The following is a 22,855-nucleotide window of genomic DNA, read 5'->3' as shown; positions in this document are numbered from 1 at the left end:
TGCAGGCTGTAACAGGCTTGTTTTCATTTCATCCCTGTCATGGCGAGCCAGCGATGGTTCTTGATCAGGAGGGGCAACGTGTTAGAGCCGTGGCGAGGTACTCGAGCCTGTGGTCTCTGGGGCCAGGCAGCTGGGTTCAAGTCCCAGTCCCACCGATCACTAGGTGTGCGACTTTGACGGAGTGACTGCCTCCCTCAGCCGCAGCAGCTACATCTACTTGGTGCGGATGAGGAGGAGATTAAAGGAACCAGTGTGGGTAAAGCTCTCAGGATGAGCAAATGTTATGCCCTCATTTCACTGCTGGGGAAACTGAGACCCAGAAGAGAAGCGACTAGAAGGTAGGGCTGCTGACTCCCAGTCCAGTGCTCATGCCTGTCAAGAAAGCTGTGTGTTAGTAAAACAAATGGGGCGGCTACCGGGAGGAGATCCTGCGTCAGGTATGGGAGGATCTAGTTTCCCATTTCCTAGAGAACAGGGGAAGAACTTCCTCACTTGGACAAAGTTCTTCCTCTGATCAGGCCACCCCGAGCTGCCAGCATGGCTGAGTTGTCACATGCTGGCTTCTGGGCTGCTCTAGGCAGTGGTCCTGGTTCAGCCCTGGGCTCAGGACCTTGGACCCTCCCCTGCTGGGACTGTCCATGCACAGCCCTGTCCAGGGCTCTCCCAGCCTCACACCCTCCCAGCCAGCCTGAGAACTCAACTGCTCCCATGGCACAGCCAGCCTAAGATGGCGAGTGGCGGGTAAAACGTGGTAGGGGGGCCAACAGCAGCCGTTTGCTGGGACTAAGGCTGTTCCTAATATAGAATTTGCTGAGCTAAGGCCTGCAAGGTCCCAGGCAAACAGGAACAGGTGGCCTCCCTAAAAGTGGCCAGCCTCGGACCCACCTTGCTGAAAATGCAGATTCTTAGACGTGCTGCAGGCAGGACCCTGGCACAGGCATTTCAAGCCATTCTGATGCTCGCTGACATCTGAGAATCGCAGCTTAGAGTGGGTTGTCTCAGAAATGCTGGGGCCTGGTCCCTCCAGCGAGTGTAGAGTTGACTCAGTGTGAGCCCTCCCCATTACGGGAACCAAGTCGGGTCTTCCTCTGCGCTCTTGTATCACCCCTTCAATGGCGAGCAGGAGGATGGGACGTTGGTGATGAAGGTATCCGCCACAGCCATAGTAAATGTGTGCTGTTACCCCCACTTTACAGATGAGACCACGGAGCCTCAGAGACAGCAGGTGATTCGCCCAAAGGCACACAGCCAGTAAGTGACAGACCAGGACTCACAGCCAGCTCTGTCCCCACTCCCCTGCAAACCCAAGCCCACCCTCTCCCTCCACGGACTCAGGGCCTGGAGTTCTAGGAGAACAAAACCAGACATTTTAGGAGCCGAAAAACTGATGGGAAAGGTCCCCACGTCTGAACACAGAAAGGTTGACGAGATGACCAACAAGGTCCCCACCAAGCTGGACTGCAGGGGCAAAGGAGACCAAGACCCAGGGGCAGATAGGATTCTGGGTGGCAGTTCCGGCTGCCCCTCCCCAGTCAGCGACGATCCCAGACCCTGCCATCCTCATCAATAGAACAGGGTTCAGGAAATCACAGTCCCACTGTAATCCTGGGTGGCCCCGCCCCACCCCACCCCTGGAAAGTGGCAGCCACATACACCCTTTTCCCAAATCCCCGCATTTTAGAGTAGAAATGCACCAGCCCGCCAGGACCCAGCTCTGCACAGAGTGCCTGCATCAAACAAAATCCAATGTCGATGGAACGGAAGCTGCTTTGTCAAATCAGGGAGGAGACTCAGAGGCCTCCATTCCTGGAACTTGAAACCCGCTATTCTATGCCAACACCTTCAGGGTCCATATGGGGAAACTGAGGCCCAGGGTTAAGCAGAAAGTTGCTCAAGATGAAATAGTAGTCATCATGTAGTAATCACAGCAGCAATGGCCTGGCTCCATGAGGCAGCCTCTGCCGAGAAAGGGGTGACGTGAGCTGTTTGTCCCCCCAACGACGGCAGCGGCTTGCAGCCCCAGCTACACATCCATCCCCAGCGGACCCTGAGAAACCTAGGGTGCTGGGGCCCTTAATAGATGAGTTGAATCAGGTTTCCCAAGGTGGGGCCTGGGCATCAGTTATTTTATGGGTCCCCAGGTGATTGAAACCCGCTGCCAGGGTTGAAAGCCTCCGAGCTAGAGAAAGGAGGAGCAGGATGGCTCATCGCCAGGTGTGGTCCCTTAGAAGACACCTGGTAATGGAAAGAGGGGCCTCACCACAGGAAGCCACCCACGGAACCCTGCCCGGGGCACCTTGGTGGTGGCTTCCCTGCTTCCTGTCTTTTTCATGTGCTGCTACTTGAGGTCATTCTGAGGTGCGGGAGCTGTGGACACCCTCAGGTCAAGGTTGCCCCCTCTTAGGGGTGTCTGGGCTGCCATCAGAACAGACTCTGCCGCCCTCCAGGCTGCTGTGTGTGTCCTGCCCCTCTGCAGCTATGTAGATGGGACCTGACCCTCCCGGGGTCTTCTGACTGTAGGGCCTACACAGCCATGGATCTGGGAATACCTGGAGCTCTGGGGCCCTCAGAGCCAAGTCTGCCAACACAAAGGCGCCATAAGTCACACCAGGACCCCCAATCTCAGCACCTCTGTGATTCAGTTTCTCCTTCACCAACAGTCAGAGATCCTCCGTTTGAATAGGAAGATCTGGTTTCTTGTTTTAGCTCTGTCCCTAACTTGCTATGTAACCCTGAGCAAATCATTTCACATTCCAGGCCTCAGTTTCCCCAACTAAAAAACGAAGTGGTGAGAAAGACCCCAGAGATGTCTCACTGAACCAGCCTGGGGACTGCTCTCCAGGCCCACCTGTGACGAATCCTAAAGGTGACCCTCCGCAGGCCCTCAGCCACATGAGCAGCCACAACCCAACAGACCCCAGGAAGCATCTCCACATGTTACGGGAAGGCCCAGTGGGAATGGGTCCAGTCCGTTCTCACCATTGGGCCAATGATGGAGGCCCTGGGGGTGGCCCTCCCCACCACAGGTCATCCTGGAATTTTGATTTTGCTTGTTAAGAATAAAACTGGCTACGGTGGTTCACGCCTGTAATCCCAGCACTTTGGGAGGCCGAGGCAGGTAGATCACCCGAGGTCGGGAGTTCAAGGTCAGCCTGATCAACATGGAGAAACCCTATCTCTACTAAAATTACAATTAAAAAAAAATTAGCCGGGAATGGTGGTGCATGCCTGTAGTCCCAGCTACTCAGGAGGCTGAGGCAGGAGAATCACTTGAACCCAGGAACCAGAGGTTATGGAGAGCCAAGATTGCCTATTGCACTGTAGCCTAGGCAACAAGAGCGAAACTCCCTCTCAAAAAAGAAAGAGGAAGAAGAAGAAGAGGAAGAAGAAGAAGAAGAAGGAGGAGGAGGAGGAGGAGGAGGAGAAAGAGGGGGAGGGGAGGGGCAGGGGCAGGGGGAGGGGCGGGGGAGGGGCAAGGGAGGGGGAGGGGCAGGGGGAGGGGAGGGGGAGGGGGAGGAGACCGAGCCAGATGCAGGGGCTCTCGCCTGTAATACCAACACTTTGGGAGGCGGAGGCAGGCAGATCACTTGAGCCTAGGAGTTCGAGCCTGGCCAACATGGCAAAACTCCATCTCTACAAAAAATACAAAAGTTAGTCGGGCATGGTGGTGCACACCTGTAGTCCCAGCCACTTGGGAGGCTGAGGTGGGAGATAACTTGAGCCTGGGGAGATCCAGGCTGCAGTAAGCCAAGATTGCACCACTGTGTTCCATCTTGGGTGACAGAGTGAGACCCTGTCTACAAAAAAAAAAAAAAAGAAAGAAAGAAAAAAGCTTTCTTCCTGCACTAAGACTTTGTGCTAAGGTTTGTGCTGATGCTTGAGCCTCGAGAAAGAGCTGTGTGAACCAAGCAAACCTGGGCGGTGAAACTTGATGGGATCTGGGTTCAAGTCCTACAGCTCCGTGGGATAGCACTTGTCAGGTCACCATCCATCTGAGCCTGCCTCCAGTTGCAGGGAGGAGTCAACGAGCCACCAGACGCCCAGTGCATGGTTCCAGGCACCAGGGTGCCCTTCCTTCCCTTTCCCCACCCTAAGACTCACTGCTCAGGAAAGAAAAGCCCCCATACCACACCTGGGTCATCTCCAATTCCTGGGAAGGCAAGAAGATAAAGTTGAATCCACTGCCACAGGTGGAGAGGCCCAACAGACATGCTTGTGCTCATCCTTCAAGGCTCTGATTGGTGCCCCTCCTCCAGGAAGCCTACTCTGACTCAGCTATGCTCATTTCTCTTTTCTCAGCTCCTTCTCCCAATACGGTCCAGAGGCTGTTCCCCAAACATCTTGCATATGGCAGGTCTGGGGATGCTTGAGGCTGCCCACACGCCCAGGACAACCCCTTACACTGATGATGATGATAATGGTGACAGTTACCGTAACTGAATGTTCACCATGAATCAGTATTAGTTGCATGCTTTGCACACACCATTTCATTCAATCCCTCCAACTGCCCTTTGAAGTAAGGCCAAATTGGGTGCATCTGGGCTCTGCCACTCACTGGCTGTGTGACCTTGGGCAAGTTGTTTAACCTCTCTGTGCCTCTGTTTTCTCATCTATAAAATGATGATGATGACAGTGCCCACTTTAGAATTTTATGATAATTAGTTAACATATGGAAAGTGCTTAGGACAGGCACTGCTGGGGAGTAGCACTAAGTGTCATTGCTGATATTATTATCATCCCCAGGCGACAGGTGAGGAAACAGAGACTCAGAGACGTTAAAGGACTTTCCCACGGTCAGAGAGCTGGGAAGTCGCAGAGCCAGGACTGAGCCACCACACCTACTTCCCTTTCTCTCGTTGGCCCATAGTCTGAGCACCCAGGATTGTTACGTCACAGCATCTCCAAGCCAGGAGGGACGTCAGAGCTAACTCGGTCCCGCCGGCCTTCCCAGCAAGGAGTTCCTTCTGCAGCAGCCCTGCAAGAAGGTTGTCCGGCCTCGCTGGCTTCTCCGAGGAGAGGGGCTGCTTGTGCACCCCTGTGTGTATCCCCAGAGCCTGTGCTCATCCTCCAAGGCTCCAACTGGTGCACACACTAGACCCAAAAAAATACTTGAATGTGTGAATAAACGAACAAGAGGCTCTCCACGCCCACCCCCAGGGACTGTGGCCATCAGGGCCCAAGAATCCGTCATTTGAAGATATCAGAGCTTGCGTCCCCCACGCTGTGGCTGTCCCACCCATGGCCTTCTCTGCAAAGCTCCAGTGTTGCCCAGGTAACCCCAGGAAGCTGTGCCTTTGCTCTCACTGCCCCAATCCATCCTCTATCCTCTAAGGAAGCTCTGTCAGGGAGGCGCCAGCCCCAGGCTTCCCGGGTCAGGTCAAACCAGAGACACATCTGCCCAACGGGCATGAGGCCACAGGGGCAGGTGAGTCACCCTATGGCATGCAGCCCAGTTACCCCATGGCAGGCAGGCAGTGGTGCCAAGTGGCAGATACCCCTCTTTCCTCATTGTCCTGGGGGCTCAGCCTCTGTGGCCACACCTTCCTTCAAGAACCACCGAATCCCCTTCCTCCTCCTCAGTGCCCACCCACCCAATACCAGGCTTTAGTTCCTGGTGCCTAGCTGGGCTGGCTCTGTTCCAGACTTGGTTCCCTCCTGTGACCAGCTCCTCACACCCTCTCATCCAATGCCCTGGATCAGCCCCATCGCTGCTCCCGACTAAGTTCACCCCGAGTTTTAGAATCTTAGTCTCGGAGACTAGTTCTCAATGGGTGGGATATTTTGCTCCCCAGACCAGTGCACAGTTGGCAATGTCTGGGGACATTTTTGGTTGCTACCACTGGGGAATGTGCTGCTGGCGCCCAGGAAAGAGAGGCCAGGAATGCTGCTCTCCATCCTACAGTGCACAGAGCGGCCCATGACAAGGAGGTACCGTGTCAGTAGTGCTGAGGTTGAGAAACCTGGCCCGAAGAAAGGCTGGGAGACTTGAGAGGTGGGAACTGTCCCACGGCACCCTCCCCTCCCAGCATCCTGATTACCGCGGAGCTGGGACCCTGGAGCCTCCCCCAAAAGCCACCTGGTGGTCCCCAGAGCCCAGGTCCTAAAACCCTACCCTAACCCTTTTTTTCTTCCTGAGAGAAGACAGGGCCTCACCTCCCTCCGCCATGGGCCTTAAAGGCATGATGGCACACAGCAGAGGCATGATGTGTGGGCATTGAGTGTCTGGAGGAAACCAGGTCAGACATCTCTATTTTCCGAGTATAAGAGCAGCTAAAAGCGTAAGACTCTTGAGTGTGACCACAAGCAGGTTTAAACCCTGGCTCGCCACTTAGTAACTGAGTGACTTGAGCGAAGGGCTTGCCCTCTCTGCCTCCGTTTCTCATTTGTCTGCTGAGATAATGCTGACAGCACACCTAGCTCACAGGCTTGTTGTAAGCGTTAAATTCAAGATTACAGTTTGAAGTTAACTCAGGCTTGTGAAGCTCTTAGGATACTTCCTGGCACATAATAAATGCTATGTATTAAATTATTTTTTTAAATGATTCACACTCTGTTTATGGGCTTATAGGCTCAGGATGGGGCTAGGGATATCTGCCGTATCTGTTCTTGTGTGCCCCAGAGAGATTCTCAGCCCAACCTGCAGGATCTCTTGGACATAGAAAAAAGCCATCTCTTCGTGGCACCAGCACCCCCCCCCCCCGCCCCCCGACGCCCCTGGTCTGGAGCTCAGCCACTGAAGCCTCTCCTACCCCGTTCAGCCTCCCAAACTTCAAATTCCCTGGCTGGGGTCTTCAGGAAACGCAGCTGACCAGGAGGAGGACCCAAGCTTCCCTGATTGGCTGCCGCTCCAGGGCCAAGGCTGGGGAGTGACCCCTGAAGAAGCCCTGCCCAGCCTGCAGGGAGGAAGGTCCAAGGCCATCAGCACCAAGGGCCTGCAAACCACTAGGCCACTGACTCTTACCCATAAATGTCCACGAGGGTATCCACGCCAGCCACACACACCACGCTGGTGGGATGCTCCAGGCACACACGCACGATTCTCTGCAGCGGCATGCTGGTCTCGGACTTAGCTGTGGCCGCCAACCCCAGCGCTGCCTCTGAGGCCCCTTGCGATGAGGTTTAAAAGCCCCTAGCCCCACCCCTCCAGCCCAGGGTGCCAATTCATTGGCCCCAGTCATGAAAGCCCCGCCCCTTCCCAGAACTGAGCGCTCAGGATTGACTGGAAGGGACCCGATATTTGCATATGAACCTGTTGTCCCGACCCCGGCACTCAAGGAGTTGGTTTCTTGGGAAGCAAGTCCCCACAGGTACCTGGCTAGGCACCAGGAACTGCTGGGGGCAGGTGCTGTTGAGGGGGTGCAGAGATGTATGATATTGATCTTGGATGCTTCTTGCCCCGTCACCTCCATTTTCTGAGACAATATGGTTTAATGGGGAGCTTCCGTACTCTGCTGGGGAAGCTGATGAAAATATGGATTCCCAGGTCTGTTGTCCAGTCTGATGCAGCAGGTTAAGGGTTCAGCCTGATCTCTGGATTTTTTTTTTTTTTTTATAAACACCCCCAAAGCATTTTGGTGCCCTTTGAGAAACACCAGCCCTTTTTTTTTTTTTGAGCATGGATTTTAGAGGTAGGCCTGGGTTTCAGCCCTGCCTCAGCCACTTCCTGGATGGGTGACCTTGGGCAAGTTTCTTAATTGTTCGTGCCTTACTTTTCTCATCTGAAAAATGGCTGCTGCGAGGCCTCAACGGGCCAGCCTTGGTAGATCTCTGGTATGGAGTTTGTATTACTACTGTTGTTGTTATTAGGTCCCAAAAACCTCTTGGGAGGTTTTGGGGACCTCAAAGGGGTAAATGATGAGGGCGAGAACTCTCTCCAGCGTGGAGAGGGGGGCTTGGGGTGTCAGAGTAGGAAGGCTCAGTTGTCAGGTGTGGAAACTGAAGTCAGAGGGACATTCAGGCTCCTGGAAGAGCCAAACAAGGGCTCTGGGGAGAGGAGTCCTGGGATCGATGCAGACTCCACCGTGCACCCAAAATAGGTCCTTGGGTGCCAGTGTCCCCTCTCTTGGAGCCTCTGTTTCCTCATCTGTAGAAAATGCAGCTAATCACAGGCCCCGGCAGAGATAATAGCAAAGACGCACCCTGCCTGGTGGAGGCTCAGGAGGTGCTGAATAGAGGTTTCCTCCCTTCTCCCTGGCAGGGCTGACAGCCTGAGGCAGGATGGGGACCAGGACGTGCTCCCCAGCATCCCCAGCTGGGACATCTGCACCAGTTCAAGGACCTCAACAGGACCCTAAGATTGTCATTCCCACGTCCCAGTTTCTGGGAAGGACGTTCTTTTCAAGGAGAGCTGCTGGGCTGCTGGGTCAAGTGACAGCTTCACTTTCTTCAGCTGTGAAATGGCTTGATGGCTGACTCCACCCTGGGTAAGAGTTCAAGCTCAGGAGGAAGCCTCGGTCTCCCTAGCCTTCTTGTGAGCACAGATGGGGAATAGATGCAGAAAGCAGGGGCTTTCCCCGGGGTGCTGGCCCACTCCCTACCTCCTTCTCAGAGAACTGTATGTGCCTTTGGAAGGAGACTCACGACTTCACTTCTCCCCAGGTAACAACAGCTTTTAGAAACAGGTCTGTGGCTAATTTGGACTGAAGTGTCAATGACTAATAGGCAGCAACTTTTTGCACTCTTAGTCCACAACAAAAGCTAAAATAAAGTGAGTGAGTATCAAGAGGTGTAATTTGAGGCAGCAGCAAATGTGTAGGATGAGAGGGTGATATTTTCAGGCATCCGAAATCCGACCACTGAGGCTGGGTCACTTAGAAGCTTCAGAGGCAAAAATGGAAAGGAACCGGGCCAGGCACAGTAGCTCACACCTGTAACCTCCGCACTTTGGGAGGCCAATATGGGAGGCTCACTTGAGCCCGGGAGTTTGAGACCGACCTGGGTAACATAGCAAGACCCCACCTCTACAAAAAATAAATTAGCAATTCACTGGGCATTGGGGCCTGTGCCTGTAGTCCTAGCTACTCAGGAGGCTGAGGTGGGAGGATCGCTTGAGCACAAGAATTCAAGGCTGTAGTGAGCTGTGATCGCATCACTGCACTCCAGCCTGAGTGACAGAGCCAGACTGTGTCTCAAAACAAAACAAAAGGAGAATCACAATGGCCTGTGACCCTGGGAACCAGCCCCACTGGGGAACTCCCACCTATGTTAGCAGGACCCAGTCTGTCTCCCCTGATCTGTCCTCCCTGAGAGATGGAGGAGATGCCGAAGGAAGAGAGGAGAGAGGAAGAGCCAGGATCCATCCCTCGCCTGATCTGATCTCCATCTCAGCAGGGCCATCGGCCCCAGGGCAAGAGGCATGTGCCAGTCACGCCGCTGAATCAGCCTGCCTGGCACTGCGGGGTCTCCCAGCCGAGCACGGGCTGCCTGGGACAGCAGATGTTGAGCCACACAGCTGGAGGCATGGTGGGTGGAACTGGAAGCGGGCTTCTCCACTTCCCTCCCCTCCTCCCCAACCCAACAAACAGACCAGGAGACAGCCCTGTTAAGAAATGCATGTCGACAGTTTTATTGATCAGAATGGAGGTGACTGGTCACCCAGAACATTCTCAGAGCCAACACCAGGGCCCCCCAGTGGCCCAGCAGCAACTGCAGAGCTTCCCACACTCAGTGTGGCCCCGACCCCCCGCCCCATCTCTGCAATGCCCACTCCCGTCCTACCCTTAGCTCTTTCTCGGGGGGAATCCCAGCCCCAGCTCACACCCTCGGCCCCTGCAGAGCCTCCTCCTCCTTCTTGACTCAGCGCAGGCTGGGGTAGTGAGCCTGAGCAGAGGGTGCTCAGGTTGAAGCAGGAGCTTACAAATGGGGTTCTATAGAATCTTCCAGAAGGGGATTTTCAGGTTCCCACTCACCCACTTTAACCACAGCAGTTCCAGGCTAGCTTTTTTTGGTGAAAAGAGTGACAGTAGCTGGCTCCGTGTAAGGTCTCACCAGGGGCCACCAAAAACCTAGATGGGCAGAGGCCCTAGGGCCAACTGCCCCACACTGGCCTCACTGGCACCGGGCCCTGCAGCCCAGCTGAGCCAGCTTGCCTGTGCATGTCTCAGTGACCTCACCCAGGGCTATTAACCTCCCGTGGCAGCCGTCTTCCCTACTGTGGGAGGGGACGCGGGGCTGCCACAGTGATTCAGGGGGTGAAACCCAAGCTATGTGCAGGGTCCCTGGGTTGCTGAGAGAGACCGGGCCAGCCTTCCCCTCCCACTGCCTGCGGAATGAAAGGGAATCATTAAAGACCATTAAAGGAAATTAAACTCCACCTTCAGAGATAACCTAATTTCCCCAATACAAACACACCCTCTTCTAACATCTGGGCCCCCACCCCTGCTACATCTGGAAGTGCCAGCTCCCTTCAGATCCAGAGTCCAAAATCCCAGGCCAGGAACCCCAGGCCACGGACACCTCCGGGCCCAAGATCCATCGTCACACACTCTGCCTTTTCTGCCATCCTGACCTCGGCCCCTCCTGCCTCCGTCTTCCTTTGTGTACCCTCCGGCCTCACGTTGACGTCTCAGCATTTCTGAGCTGGGAGAAGCCCGCTCTGGTAATTAAAGGCTTTCCAGAAAGGTAACAAGCACTCTTCTGAGGTCGGAGTCAGTTATTAAAATTTTGTTGTCTTTTTTTTTTCTTTCTTTTTAAAATCAGCCCTTGGACACGGGGTTTTTCTGTCCTTATTTGTCCACACACAGCTGAAGGGTGCTGGATGAGGGTGGAGGTAAGTGTCACAGTCTTGGGTCCCTTTTGGGAGAAGAAAGCTGGAGGGGAATCTGACCTCCTTTCCTAGTCTTCCAAGAGCAGAGGCAGCCTGGTGCCTGGCACACCAGACCCCAGGTCCTCCAGGGCCCATTCCTGGCGCAGACACAAAGTCATTATCCTTTGCTCCCCAGGGAGGCATCAGAATGGAGGGGGAGCAATCCAAAATGGGGCCCATCTGCCCAGGCCACCCACAGCGTTCTCCAGCACACTCAGTGTGGATCCAGAGCCTCTGGAGGCTGTGGGTGGGGAAGAGGTGCAGGAAGAATGAGGTGCGCGCTTCTCGGGTTGGGTGGGCCACTCCAGAGGCGAGGGTGGGTGGTACCCATTCCTGTGTCCTGGTGCCCACAGTGGCCAGGATGTTTGCAAAGTGCCAAGGCTCCCCCAAAAGAATGGAGGCCAGGTGGTTGTTCCTTGCCCTCACCCTGGCGGGGTCCCCCAGCAAGAGGGCAGAGAGGATGGTGAGTGGGGGCAGGCTCAGGGCACCATGTTCCACCACTTGAAGGGAAAGGGCTTCCTGCGCACGTTGGTGCCACAGTGGATCTCCCCAAGCAGCTCGTGGTAGGACAAGTAGTCGTCGATGAAGATGCAGTGCAGGCCCAGCGGCTCCAGCAGGGACCGCACCCTCTCCTCCAGGCAGCAGCGGCCGCCGATGATGGGCCCGTAGGGTTTGGGGATGCCCAGGTACTTACCTAAGACCACCATGTTAACCTGCAAAAGAGAAGAGGCAAGAGGAAAGCTGCCTGGCTGTGACCACTGGATAGCTGGGGCCCCTTCTGGGCTCTGGCTATGGCCAACCCATTCCCCAGGACCTGTCCCACCCTTCCCAGAACCCCTAACCCTAACCCATTCCGCAGGGCCTGTCCCATCTTTACCAGAACCCTTAACCCTAACCCCAATCCTCAGGGCCTGTTCCATCCTTGCCAGGACCCCTAACCCTAACCCTATCCCCCAACCCTAACCCAGTACAAAGGGCAACCTGGCCAGTACAGTTCCTGGGTGCTAGCTGTGGGTCGGGCACCAAGCGGCACATCCTTGCCAGAATGAGACAGGCCCTGGGGAATGGGTTGACCATACCCAAGCCCAGAATGGGCTCTAGGACTGGGGCTTGCTCAAGACCTTGGGTCTATGAATGCAGAGGAGAAAAAGATTCAGGATTGAAAATGAGGTTGAAAAGCAGCCAGGGCTACCAAGAAGTTTGTTCATTTAAAAAAAGAACCACTTCTCCACCACTTTCTTCCATCTATGAGAAAATTGTCATATTATAGCAACTTTGTTAGAACAGGAGATGTTCGTGTCATCTGCCAGAAGCTTGTACAACAAATATACACAGATACAAGGTCTGTGGTATGAATGTCTTCCAGAGTTGGTGTGCTCTTGCAGTGCACAGCTTGCTCAACTGTCTTTGGCAGCCCTGATCATTGTTACTGTTTATTGAGCATCTTCTATGTGCCAGACATATCATCACTAAATCTCACAGCCTCGCTCTGAAGCTGTGGCTCAGACAGGTTAAGTCACATCATCAAGTCCATACACAGCCAGAGAATGTGAGACTGACCTTTGGACTTGGATCTGACTGATGCCAAAACGCACACTCTTTGTATCTTGCCAGAATGTGGTGCTGTGGCCCCCTCTGGGACTGAGGAGTTGAGGGAAGGGGCTAAAAGCCTTTGGGGACACTTGAGTTTATCTCTGGGGGTACCTCTGCTTCCCTTGGCTGTGGACCTGGGTTGGGGCCCTAATCCTGGGAATAGGAAGTCTCCCCCATGCAACGGTACAGGGGTTTCTTAGAGGAAATCTCAGCTCAGGTTGATGGCAAGAGGTCATAAGGGGCGACCTCTTGGTTTTCAAAGGGGACTCTGGGTATGCTCTCTAGAGGGCAGTTCTGGGCTGTTTTGGGTGGGAGGTGGGGCTGTCCTGGACTCTGCCCTCAAACTCTCCGTGCTCTGCCCACTGCCCCACCCTCATCCATGGCCAGGACCAACACAAAGCTGGAGGGTCCCGTGAGGTCAGTCCCCTGGCCTTGGCCCTGAACTACCTCTTTGCCCATTAATGGGCCAGAACATGCTGGGGCGAGTGAGGTTAGGCATTCAGGGGGCAAAGGGCAGAAAGAGGAGCAAGGAGCCAGGACCAGGGTCAGCCAGACCTCTGCTTCTTCCTGAGTGAAGAGTCATGGGATTGGGGGCTGTGCGACCTCAGACAAATGACCTACTCTCCTTCTAAGCCTCAGTTTCTCCATCTGACAAACCAAGGGGGTTTGCTGGGTGTTTCCTATGGGACCCTCCAGTGAAGACAACCTGGGTTCTTTCCACGGAGCCTGGACTGAAGCTGGGGAATCCCCACAGGGTGACCAACAGGCAGGGGGCTTCCAGCAGGCAGAGGCCAGGCCACAGCCGGAGGAAGGTGACCAAGGGGTCATGGGCTCCAGCCTAGGCCCTCCCCCGCCCCTCAGCCAGAACCAGAGCCTAACAGCCCCTTAGCGCTTTGCCGTCCACCACAGCAGCCACCGGACACATGCGGTTGTTTAAATTAAAATTAAACTTGCATAAAGTTATGATTTCTTTTCTTTTTCTTTTTCTTTTCTTTTTTCTTTTCTTTTTTTTTTTTTTTTTTTTTTTTTTTTTTTTTTTTTTGAGACAGAGTTTTGTTCTGACACCAGGCTGGAGTGCAGTGGCACCATCTCTGCTCACTGCAACCCTGCAACCTCCACCTCCCAGGTTCAACCAATTCTCCTGCCTCAGCCTCCCGAGTACCTGGTACTACAGGTGTGCACCGCCACGCCCAGCTAATTTTTGTGTTTTTAGTAGAGACAGGATTTCACCATGTTGGCCAGGATGGTCTCAACCTCTTGACCTCATGATCCACCCACCTCAGCCTCCCAAAGTGTTGGGATTACAGGCGTGAGCCACCACGTCCAGCCATAAAGTTACAATTTCTCTTCTTCACCAACACTAGCCACATTTCAAGTGCTCCAAAGCCACGTGTAGCTGAGTGGCTACTGGACATGCAGACATAGAACATTATCGTCATCACAGAATGTTCTAACAGACAGCACTGCCTTCAAGCAGCAGTTCTCAATCAGGGCAGATTTTGTCCACGAGGACATTTTTGGTTGTCACAACTAGGCGGGTGCTACTGGTATCTAGCGGGTGTAGACCAGGGAGGCCACCAGACATCCTGTGAGGCACAGCCCAGCATCTACAGCAAAGGCTTATTCAGCCTCAAACAGCAATAGAGCTACAGAGTCGAGAAATCCTGCCTGGGGGTCTCTGCCAGGACCTAGAAGCTGGAATCCCACCTTGAGGATCATGAACGCACACGGGTCCTCCCGACCTCCTGCAAACTGTATCCTGATCCCAACATGTCCTTCCAACCCTCAGCTTGTCCCATGAGAGGAATCCAAGACAAAGCCTACAGTCTGAAGAAAGAAAGTCTGTCCTCATCCTGGGGGACTACCCCTCCCAGCCGCCAACACCCCAACATCCTTTCCCAAGAGGTTAATGGGCACTTGGGCCAGGCCTGCCCTGATACCATCGTTCAGGCCCCTCCCAGGTGAGATCACATCTGCTCATCTCCTTGTCAGCTGCCCCGTTAATGAGAGTCAGTGGGGCCACGGCCCGCCCCGCCTGCCTGACACAGGACCCCCCACTGGGGAGCAGCAGATGAGGGGCCGTGGTGGGGAATATGACAGGCAGCTGAGACCCAGAGCCCGAAGCCTGAAACATTGGAAGCAAACCACGCTTTCTTTTTCCATCTGGGAGAGAGGAAAAAAAAGCACTTTGTGGTGGGACGTCCTATGCCCTGTAGGTTGTTTAGTGAAATCCCTGTCTTCCACCCACCAGATGCCAGGGGCACCCACCTCATTGTGGCAATAAAAATCCCCTGGGCACAAAACTGCCCTGGTTGAGAGCCACTGATGGAAATGTTCTCTATATGCACAAAAACAGACCCTGGAGAGGTCCGCGGGACCCTCCAGCCTCTGCACCCACCTGCCCCAGGCCAGGGGCCGCTTCTTCTCAGACCCCAGCAGACACCCCCCCGCAGGACCCTGTCTGGGGCTCTCACCATGTCTGGGAAGAAGGCTTCCGCATACGAGCCGTTCCGGAAGAAGAGCTGGGGAATGTCCACGATGTCGCTCTCCGCCAGGCCCAGCTCCCGCTTCAGCACGTCACGGTTCCAGTCAATGCATCTCTGGGGAAGGAGGCAGCTGGGCAACCCGGGACCAGGAAGAACAAAACGCTGGCCAAGCACCTACTGTGCGCCGGGCCTACTGTGTAAAGCCCTCTGGGCCTTCTAGCTCCTTGAAACCTCACAACAGCTTTCTGCAATAGAAGCCATTGCTATCTGGGGGAAACTGAGGCTCAGGCAACCTGCCCAAATGTGCATGGCTAGGAAGTGGCAGAGCTGGGGTTCAAACCCAGGCAGTTTCTGGTTTCAGACGTCCTTGTCAGTACAACACACTGACTCAGCCACGCCCACAGCGTGGCTGATGCTCCTGTCCCTTCTCAGCAGCTTAGGAGAAAGTGTGGGCACCGCTGGGGAGGGGTAAGGGGCCTCCTCCCTTTACAAAGCACCGACGCTGTGCTAGCCCCTTCACCCTGCGTGGGGCAGGCGCTTTCCATCCTTAGGGCAGGCCCTGCCTTTCCTGACCTCGTGTTTCCACTGTTGTTCTGAGTCCCCCTGACTCTTCCCTACCCCACCTCTGGGCCCCGCAAGGTCCCATCTCCCCATCACATCTCTCTCACTTCACCAGACTTCTCAGATGAGAACTCAGATTTGCCTCCATGGAAATAGGTCATTGCCCCAGAGCAGAGCCAGGTCTCCCTCACTGGGCTGGGAGCTCCCTGAGGGCATAGCTCTGTCTCTTCCATTAGACTGTGGGTTTCTGAAGGCAGAGGCTCTATCCTACCCACGGGCCCCAGCAGCCCCCAGGACCATCAGAGCTCCAGAGCCGAATCCCCCACCTCCCCAGCCCGCCACCCACCCCAGCAGTCCCTGGGGCTGCTTCTCCGTGGAAGGGAAAGGATCTCTCAGAGCAGCCGGTGGTCCTGCCCCTCACCTGCGCATGAAGACTGTCTCTCTGGAGGCGTCCGTCCGCCAGCATCTCATTAATGCTTCTTTTTGCCTTGTACTTTAACCCTGCAAGAAGACAAAGCCAGTACCTAGCTCAGGGACCACTGCCTGGAGGCCCTCTTGGGCCTGGGGCTACAGAATCCAGGCCAGGATTTCTCTCCTACCTCAGTGCCAGGGTCAGAAGCCAGGATAGAGAAAGCTAGGGACTGAGAACCCTGATGGGACCAGGCCCTGGCTGCAAGGAAACCTGGTGATGGATGAGAAACCCCTAAGGAAGTGACTCTAGACCAGGAGCCTAATAATTATGGTACAGCTACCATTATTGAACGTCCACCACACTCTGGGCATCCTACTTAATTTATTATTAATCTTTATAGCAATTATAGGAGGCATTAATTATCCCCTCCAACGAAGAGAAGAGGAAACTGAGGCACTGAGAGGTTCAGAACACACCCTTGATACCACAGCCAGCAAGTGGTGAGACCAGGATTTTCACCCACGGCTATCCTTGCGGACGGCAACACCACCCCCGTTCCAATGCTCCGTTCCCCAGCTGAGAACACGGAGGCTGTGGTAAGGAGGGGAGGTGGGCCGCCGAGCCCTAGAGGGTCTTCAGCTCCTGCAGGGAGCTCTGCAGAGGGACCCTGACCAAGCCTGGCTTCTCCTCCTTCCTCTCTCGAGCCCCCAGCCCTGCTGCTCCCTGGCTGCACAGCCCTGGCCAAGCCAATTCTCCTCTCTGAGCCTCAGTTTCCACTCCTGTGAACAGGGATAAGGAAGGGGGAGGAGAGATCAGATGGGAGGGAAAACAAGAACAGGCCTGGCATAGACTGGCACCCGGGGCACTCAGGCTTCCTGTGCCTTTCCTCTCCTGGAGTGTGGCCCAGGTACTTCCCCACCCAGCAGATGACCTGGGGACCCAAGAAAGGGAGAGTGGGTGTCAGGCTCTGAGCTCAGCTGAGAGATCTGCAGGAGCAGGGGCTGGACCCAGAGCTGGTGATGAAAGGGCAGGGTCCCCCAGGGTGACCGGGTCATTGGCACTCACCATCAAACTGGGCCGCCTCCCCGTAGCCCTCTTCCCTCTTCTCTTGGAAAAGTTTGAGGCAAGCTCTGGGGCTGGCCAGGAGCAGCCGGAAGCCCTGACACAGAGGGAGGGACAAGGGCTCAGTGGACAGGCTCCCCCTAGACACAGGACATCCCAGACTCAGCAGGGCCTGACAGTGCTTGGGACTCCCCCTCCCAGTCAATCTGCACGCCAGCCACAAAGCACTGTCTGCAACTCTCCCGGGCCTCCGGGCTGGTTCCCACCTCCAGGACTCTGTCTGCGCTCTTCTCCCTCCCTGGAGGCCCTTCGCGTTTTGCCCACCAGGGCATTCTGGTTTCGTCCTTCAAGGCCCAATTCAGGGCCAGAGTGCGGTGGTTCGCGCCTGTAATCCCAGTACTTTGGGAGGCTGAGGTGGGTGGATCACCTGAGGTCAGGAGTTTGAGACCAGCCTGGCCAACATGACAAAACCCTGTCTCTACTAAAAATACAAAAAATTAGCCAGGCATGGTGGCCGGCACCTGTAATCCCAGCTACTTGGGAGGCTGAGGCAGGAGAATCGCTTGAACCTAGCAGGCAGAGGTTGCAGTGAGCCAAGATGGCTCTATTGCACTCCAGCCTGGGTGACAGAGCAAGACTCTGTCTCAAAAACACAAACAAACAAAAAAAACCCAATTCAAATGTCTCCTCCTTTGCTGTCAGAGCTGTCCCTAGCAGAGCCACACTGGGCTGTTACCTCTGGTCACTGGGAGGCCTCCCCTTCAAGGCCGCTGGCTCCCTGGCCATGCCTTCCCCAGCCACCTCAGCAAGGCTTACTGTAGAGGCCCAGAAGCCGGATTAAAATCCTATCCTGACACCTGTAGGCTGGGTGAGCCTGGATGGGTTAATGGCCCTTCTGAGCCTCCATTTCCTCACCTGTAAAACGGGGCAATAATAATCGCACCCATAATTGATGGGCTTGTGGAGGATTAAATAAATTAAAACATGAGTATTTGGCACATAGTAGGTGCTCAGTAAATATTACCAATTATTATCGATATCATTCCTGGCTCTTGGCTAAGGGATTTGGGTCCAGGAAGTGTGAGGATGAGGGTGTCAGGGTGCCCTGAGCCCGAGGATGTCCCGATCCAGAGCTTACTCAGGACACAGGGTTGCGCTGGTTTCAGATGGCTTTGCCCTGACTCATCCCCTCAGGTCAGACCGGGGCACAGGCGGGGAGGGAGGGGACACACCTTTTGGTCAGAAGTAGGCACAAAGGTCAGGAACTCGTCCACGTGGCCCACGGCGAGCCAGTCCGAGTAGAGCTCCACGGGTGCCTGCACCTGCTGCGCCTTCAGGAAGTTCCGCACCACCCTGGCCATCTGCCGCCCGCCGGACCTGGCCAGGAGGGAGAGTGCGGGCAGTCACCTTGTGCCTGGGAGGCATCAGACCTCGCCTCTGAGTCATCATCAGATCTGCCACCGGGGGGCGGAATTGCCCAAAGAACACTTTAAATGTGGGGCGCAGAGGTTGGGGAAGCCAAGACAGCAGAGAATGGATTGTGCATTTGTTGAGCACCTACTGTGTGCCGGCCTTAGGGTCCTCGCACTAAGTGTCTTGTTTAATCCTCCTGATGACCCTATCATCTACTTACAAATACCAGCTCCTGGTTACATCTGAAGCGCGCTCTCTGGCCTCACTCCCCCTTGTTCCCCTCCTTGCTCACCTGGCTCCAGACCCACCGGCCTCCCTGCTGTTCTGTCTCCAGCCTGCTCCTGCCTCAGGGCCTTCGCACGGGCTGTTCCTTTTCTTTATTTTTTGTTTTTTGAGACAGAGTCTTGCTCTGTCACCAGGCTGGAGTGCACTGGGGCCATCTCGGCTCACTGCAACCTCCACCTACCGGGTTCAAACGATTCTCCTGCCTCAGCCTCCCAAGTAGCTGGGACTACAGCCGTGTGACACCATGCCTGGCCAATTTTTTGTGTATTAGTAGAGACGGGGTTTCACCATGTTGGCCAGGATGGTCTTGATCTCCTGACCTCGTGATCCACCCGCCTGGGCCTCCCAAAGTGCTGGGATTACAGGCGTGAGCCACTGCACCCAGCCTGGATGGGCTGTTTCTACTCCCTGGAATATTGGAATATTCTAAATAGCCACATCTTTAAATGCGTCTTTTTTTCTTGCTTGCTTTTTTTATTTTTTTTGAGACAGGGTCTCACTCTGTCGCCCAGGCTGGAGAAGAGTGTTGCAATCATGGCTTGCAGCAGCCTCAACGTGCAGCCTCACGCAATCCTCTCACCTCAGCCTCCCAAGTAGCAGGGACTGCAGGTATGTGCCACCACACACGGCTAATATTTGTATTTTTTGTAAAGATGGGGTTTCACCATGTCACCCAGGCTAGTCTTAAACCCCTGGATTCAAGCAGCCCACCCACCTCGGCCTCCCACAGCACTGGGCCTACAAGTGTGGACCACCGTGCCCGGCCTTACTACCTCTTTTCCTTCAAGGCTTTGTTTCAACATCAGCCTCGCTGAGACAAATATTCACTGACATGTGCCACACACATGCTTTACCCAAGCCACCTCATTTATTTATTTATCTCTTTTTTTGAGATGGAGTCTTGCTCTGTTTCCCAGGCTAGAGTGTAATGGCACAACCTTGGCTCATGGAAACCCCCGCCTCCTCAGTTCAAGCCATTCTCCTGCCTCAGCTTCCCATGTATCTGGGATTACAGGCGCCTGCCACCACGCCCAGCTAATTTTTGTGTTTTTTAGTAGAGATGAGGTTTCGCCATGTTGGTCAGGCTGGTCTCGAACTCCTGACTTCAGGTGATCCACCCATGCCTTGCCCAAGAGACCTCATTTAATCCTTATAGCTGCCCTTTGGGGTTAGGACTATTACTGTCCCCATTTTACAGATGAGGAAATTGAGGCCCAGAAAAGTAAAGTTACATGCATTTGTTCGTGCCTTCATACTATATTTGTACATGTGATAGGATGTGCTTATTTGTTTTGTTCACTGATTGTCTGTTTCTCTCTACTAGAATGTTTGGTTGTTTTGTCCGTTGCTAAGGTCAGAAGCCAAAGCAGGGTCACAGGACAGCAACCTGAGGTGCTAAATTTTAGTGTGGGGCCCAAGTAGAAGGAGACCTGCGTTCTGACCACACTGCTAACTTGTATGCTAACCATGTGGTCCTCAGCACGCAGCTAACCCTTTTCGAATCTCAGGTCCCGTCTGTCCACCAAGGGCCTCATTCCTGGTTTTCAATCCAACAGCCAGTGGAATGGGGCCAGGTCCACACTGGAGACCCCTCATGTTCCCATCTGGGGTCCTTGTTCCGTGCCTGGGAGCTCCCAGAAAAGAACCCTGCACCCTTGAGAGGAGGTTCCTGGCTTGGCTCACTGGCTAGTGAGGCCTGTGGGAACAGACAGGTACAAGTGTTGCAGTGTGCTGTAGAGACTGGGGCAGGAGCCTGGGACGCAGAAGGGAGCGAAGTCCTTGGAGAACACGAAGGAGCCCCTTCCCCTTCCTGAGCCTGCATTCTCTGAGCTCTTTGCCCCTGAGCCTGGGTCCCAGGAATCCTGGAGGACAGAACCGCCCCGTGAGGCATCTCAACCCTTTCCCCAGCTGGACCTACCGAGCCCGCTCCTGCCTGAGGTCCTACCAGTCCGTCCCTGCCCTCCTACATGCCACTCATACCAAGTTCTTTCCGTTCTTCCTTTGAGCTGTACCTTCTCTGGCTTCCGGGCTTCTGCCTATGTGGTTCCCTCTGTCTGCAACACTGGTCCACTCCATGGTGCTTTGTTTCCTCTATTTATTTAGACGGGAGTCTTGCTCTCTTGCCCAGGCTGGAGTGCAGTGGCATGATCTCAGCTCAACGCAACTTCCACCTCCCGGGTTCAAGCAATTCTCCTGCATCAGCCTCCCTAGTAGCTGGGATCACAGGCATGCACCACCACGCCCAGCTAATTTTTGTATTTTTAGTAGAGACGAGGTTTCACTATGTTGGGCAGGCTGGTCTCAAACTCCTGGCCCTGGGTGATCCTCCCACCTCGGCCTCCCAAAGTGCTGGCATGATAGGCATAAGCCTATCACACCCGGCCTACTTCGCTTCTTTCATTACCCTGAAGTCTGTTTCCCCTTTATCGTTACACGTCAATATCATTGCTGCCCCTAGGAAGCCTTCTGAGACACCGCAAGTGGGTTTATATGTGATCCCCTCTCTGATCCATTGCTTGCCTTTCTCCCTCATTAGACTATAAATCTCAAGGGCTAGCTTCCCAGCCATGTCTGTAGCCTCAGCATTGAATCTTGGGCTTGGCATATCGGAAGTCTCCATAAATATTTGCTGAATTGGTCAATGAATGTATGAAAGAAAGCACATAACTTAACTTTTCTAAGCTCAGCTTCCGTATCCATAATGATGGTCTCAGCCTCACACGGTCGTTGTAGAAATTAAATGAGGTAGCCTGGGGAAAGCACTATGGGTGTGACACACAGTAGGGAGTAGGTGGTCAATTAGTTCCAACCTGCTTTGAAACAGCCCCGTTACTGGGGCTGACTGAAAAATACCTAAACATTCAAGAGGTGGTTGACACAAATTCTTTATCCTCAGTAATGCTGATTCTATAGCTGGGACTGTGGTGTTTATCAGGCCCATTTTAAAGATAAGGAAATGGAGGCACGGAGTATAAAATAATTTGCTCATTTAAAATGCATCTGTTTTGTTCACTGATGTATCCCCAGTACCTTTAACTGTGCTTGGCACACAAAATTTTTTTTTATATGAATTAATTGAGCTCCTATGACATGCCAGGCACTGTGGTAAACACTGGTTTAGGGGACACAGCCTAAATCATATGGCTGGCAAGTGGCAGGGCCAGGACTCGAACCCAAGTCCATCTGATTCCAAAGCCTGCTATCTCCTTCCTCATGGGTCCCTCCCTGAGTTAGAAACTGTCCTGAGGCCTCAAGGCGCTTCTGCCCGCAAGGGTGTGGGCAGAACAGCCCACACAATAGTGTCTGGGCATGAATCACCAACAGGGTAAGCATATACCTCTCATCCTGGCCAGCCTCAGCCCCAGGCATCCAGCCTGGGCACCCAGTTACATGCTTGGGTAGGTGCCAGGAAGCCTCGCCTCACCTGATCCAGAGCCCTGAGGCTGCCAGGTTCACCATGTGAGGCTGTGACCTTCTCAACACTGCCCTGCTCCTCTGGGCTGGAGACCAGATGGTCAGCCAGGGCTTGGGGGGCAAATGGGGGCACCCCTGCCATGCAAAAACCCCACAAATAGGAAGGTGATCTGCAGGGTTTGCAGTGGGTGTCATCTCCAGGGAGGAAGCAGGGGCACCCACCAGGACCCTGCACTTTACCCCCTACTCTGCGGTTACCTGCAGGGAGTATGTGGATCCATTCAGAGGACTCGGCAGGCCCTGTCACCTGTTTGAGCGCTAAAACCTAAATACTTTATTTCCTGCCTCATCACCCCTGTCCAGGTTGAGATCCCCCAACGCGCCTCTGTTGTGAGGGTATCCTGGCCAATCACTTGCTCACCTGCAGCCACCTGCCCTGGGCACTTCGTGACCTCAGGGCCCTTTTAAGCCATGGTTAGGACAGATGCTATTCTGACTTCCTAATGGGAGCAGTCAGTGAGTCTAGTCCTCTGTCTCTGTGCTGGATGGTGTCTCACGTCCCCAGCTTCTCCAATTTTTCATGAGCAGCCAGAAACCTGGCTTTTTGTGGGAGGTCCCCTGATATATCTATTTAATGTTGGTGACTCATTAAGCTCATAAAATGAAGTAAGCCAAAGATGGCAGGCCCCAAATGTCTGAGTTTCCTCCTAAGATTCTGTGATCTTTTATATCTGAGATACTAGGTCACCAAGTCTTTGATTCTAGGATTTCACGCAGGAAGTTAAGACCACTTCTCAGACTGGGGAATTGTGTTTGTGATGGGGG

The 22,855-nt window shown here is 54.2% G+C and overlaps 2 protein-coding genes across 2 annotated transcripts in view; both read right to left on the bottom strand.

Moving 5' to 3' along the window:
- Positions 1 to 7,081, bottom strand: part of PADI3 (peptidyl arginine deiminase 3) — a 40,129-nt gene extending 33,048 nt beyond the window's left edge. Inside the window, exon 1 of the mRNA XM_003934957.3 lies at positions 6,962 to 7,081. Coding sequence (XP_003935006.1) covers positions 6,962 to 7,053 — 92 coding nt within the window. The 5' untranslated portion in view covers positions 7,054 to 7,081. The remainder of the gene's footprint in view (positions 1 to 6,961) is intronic.
- A 2,637-nt stretch (positions 7,082 to 9,718) lies between these two features.
- Positions 9,719 to 22,855, bottom strand: part of PADI1 (peptidyl arginine deiminase 1) — a 43,353-nt gene continuing 30,216 nt past the window's right edge. The window contains exons 12-16 of the mRNA XM_003934958.4: positions 18,151 to 18,295; positions 16,922 to 17,015; positions 15,866 to 15,945; positions 14,872 to 14,997; positions 9,719 to 11,517 (exon numbers count right to left, since the gene is read on the bottom strand). Coding sequence (XP_003935007.3) covers positions 11,284 to 11,517; positions 14,872 to 14,997; positions 15,866 to 15,945; positions 16,922 to 17,015; positions 18,151 to 18,295 — 679 coding nt within the window. The 3' untranslated portion in view covers positions 9,719 to 11,283. The remainder of the gene's footprint in view (positions 11,518 to 14,871; positions 14,998 to 15,865; positions 15,946 to 16,921; positions 17,016 to 18,150; positions 18,296 to 22,855) is intronic.

This window comes from Saimiri boliviensis, chromosome 11 (assembly GCF_048565385.1).
Source record: "Saimiri boliviensis isolate mSaiBol1 chromosome 11, mSaiBol1.pri, whole genome shotgun sequence".
Classification (NCBI taxonomy): Eukaryota; Metazoa; Chordata; class Mammalia; order Primates; family Cebidae; genus Saimiri; species Saimiri boliviensis.
The sequence above is the reverse complement of the archived record's forward strand: the minus strand, read 5'-3'. Positions and strand labels throughout refer to the sequence as shown.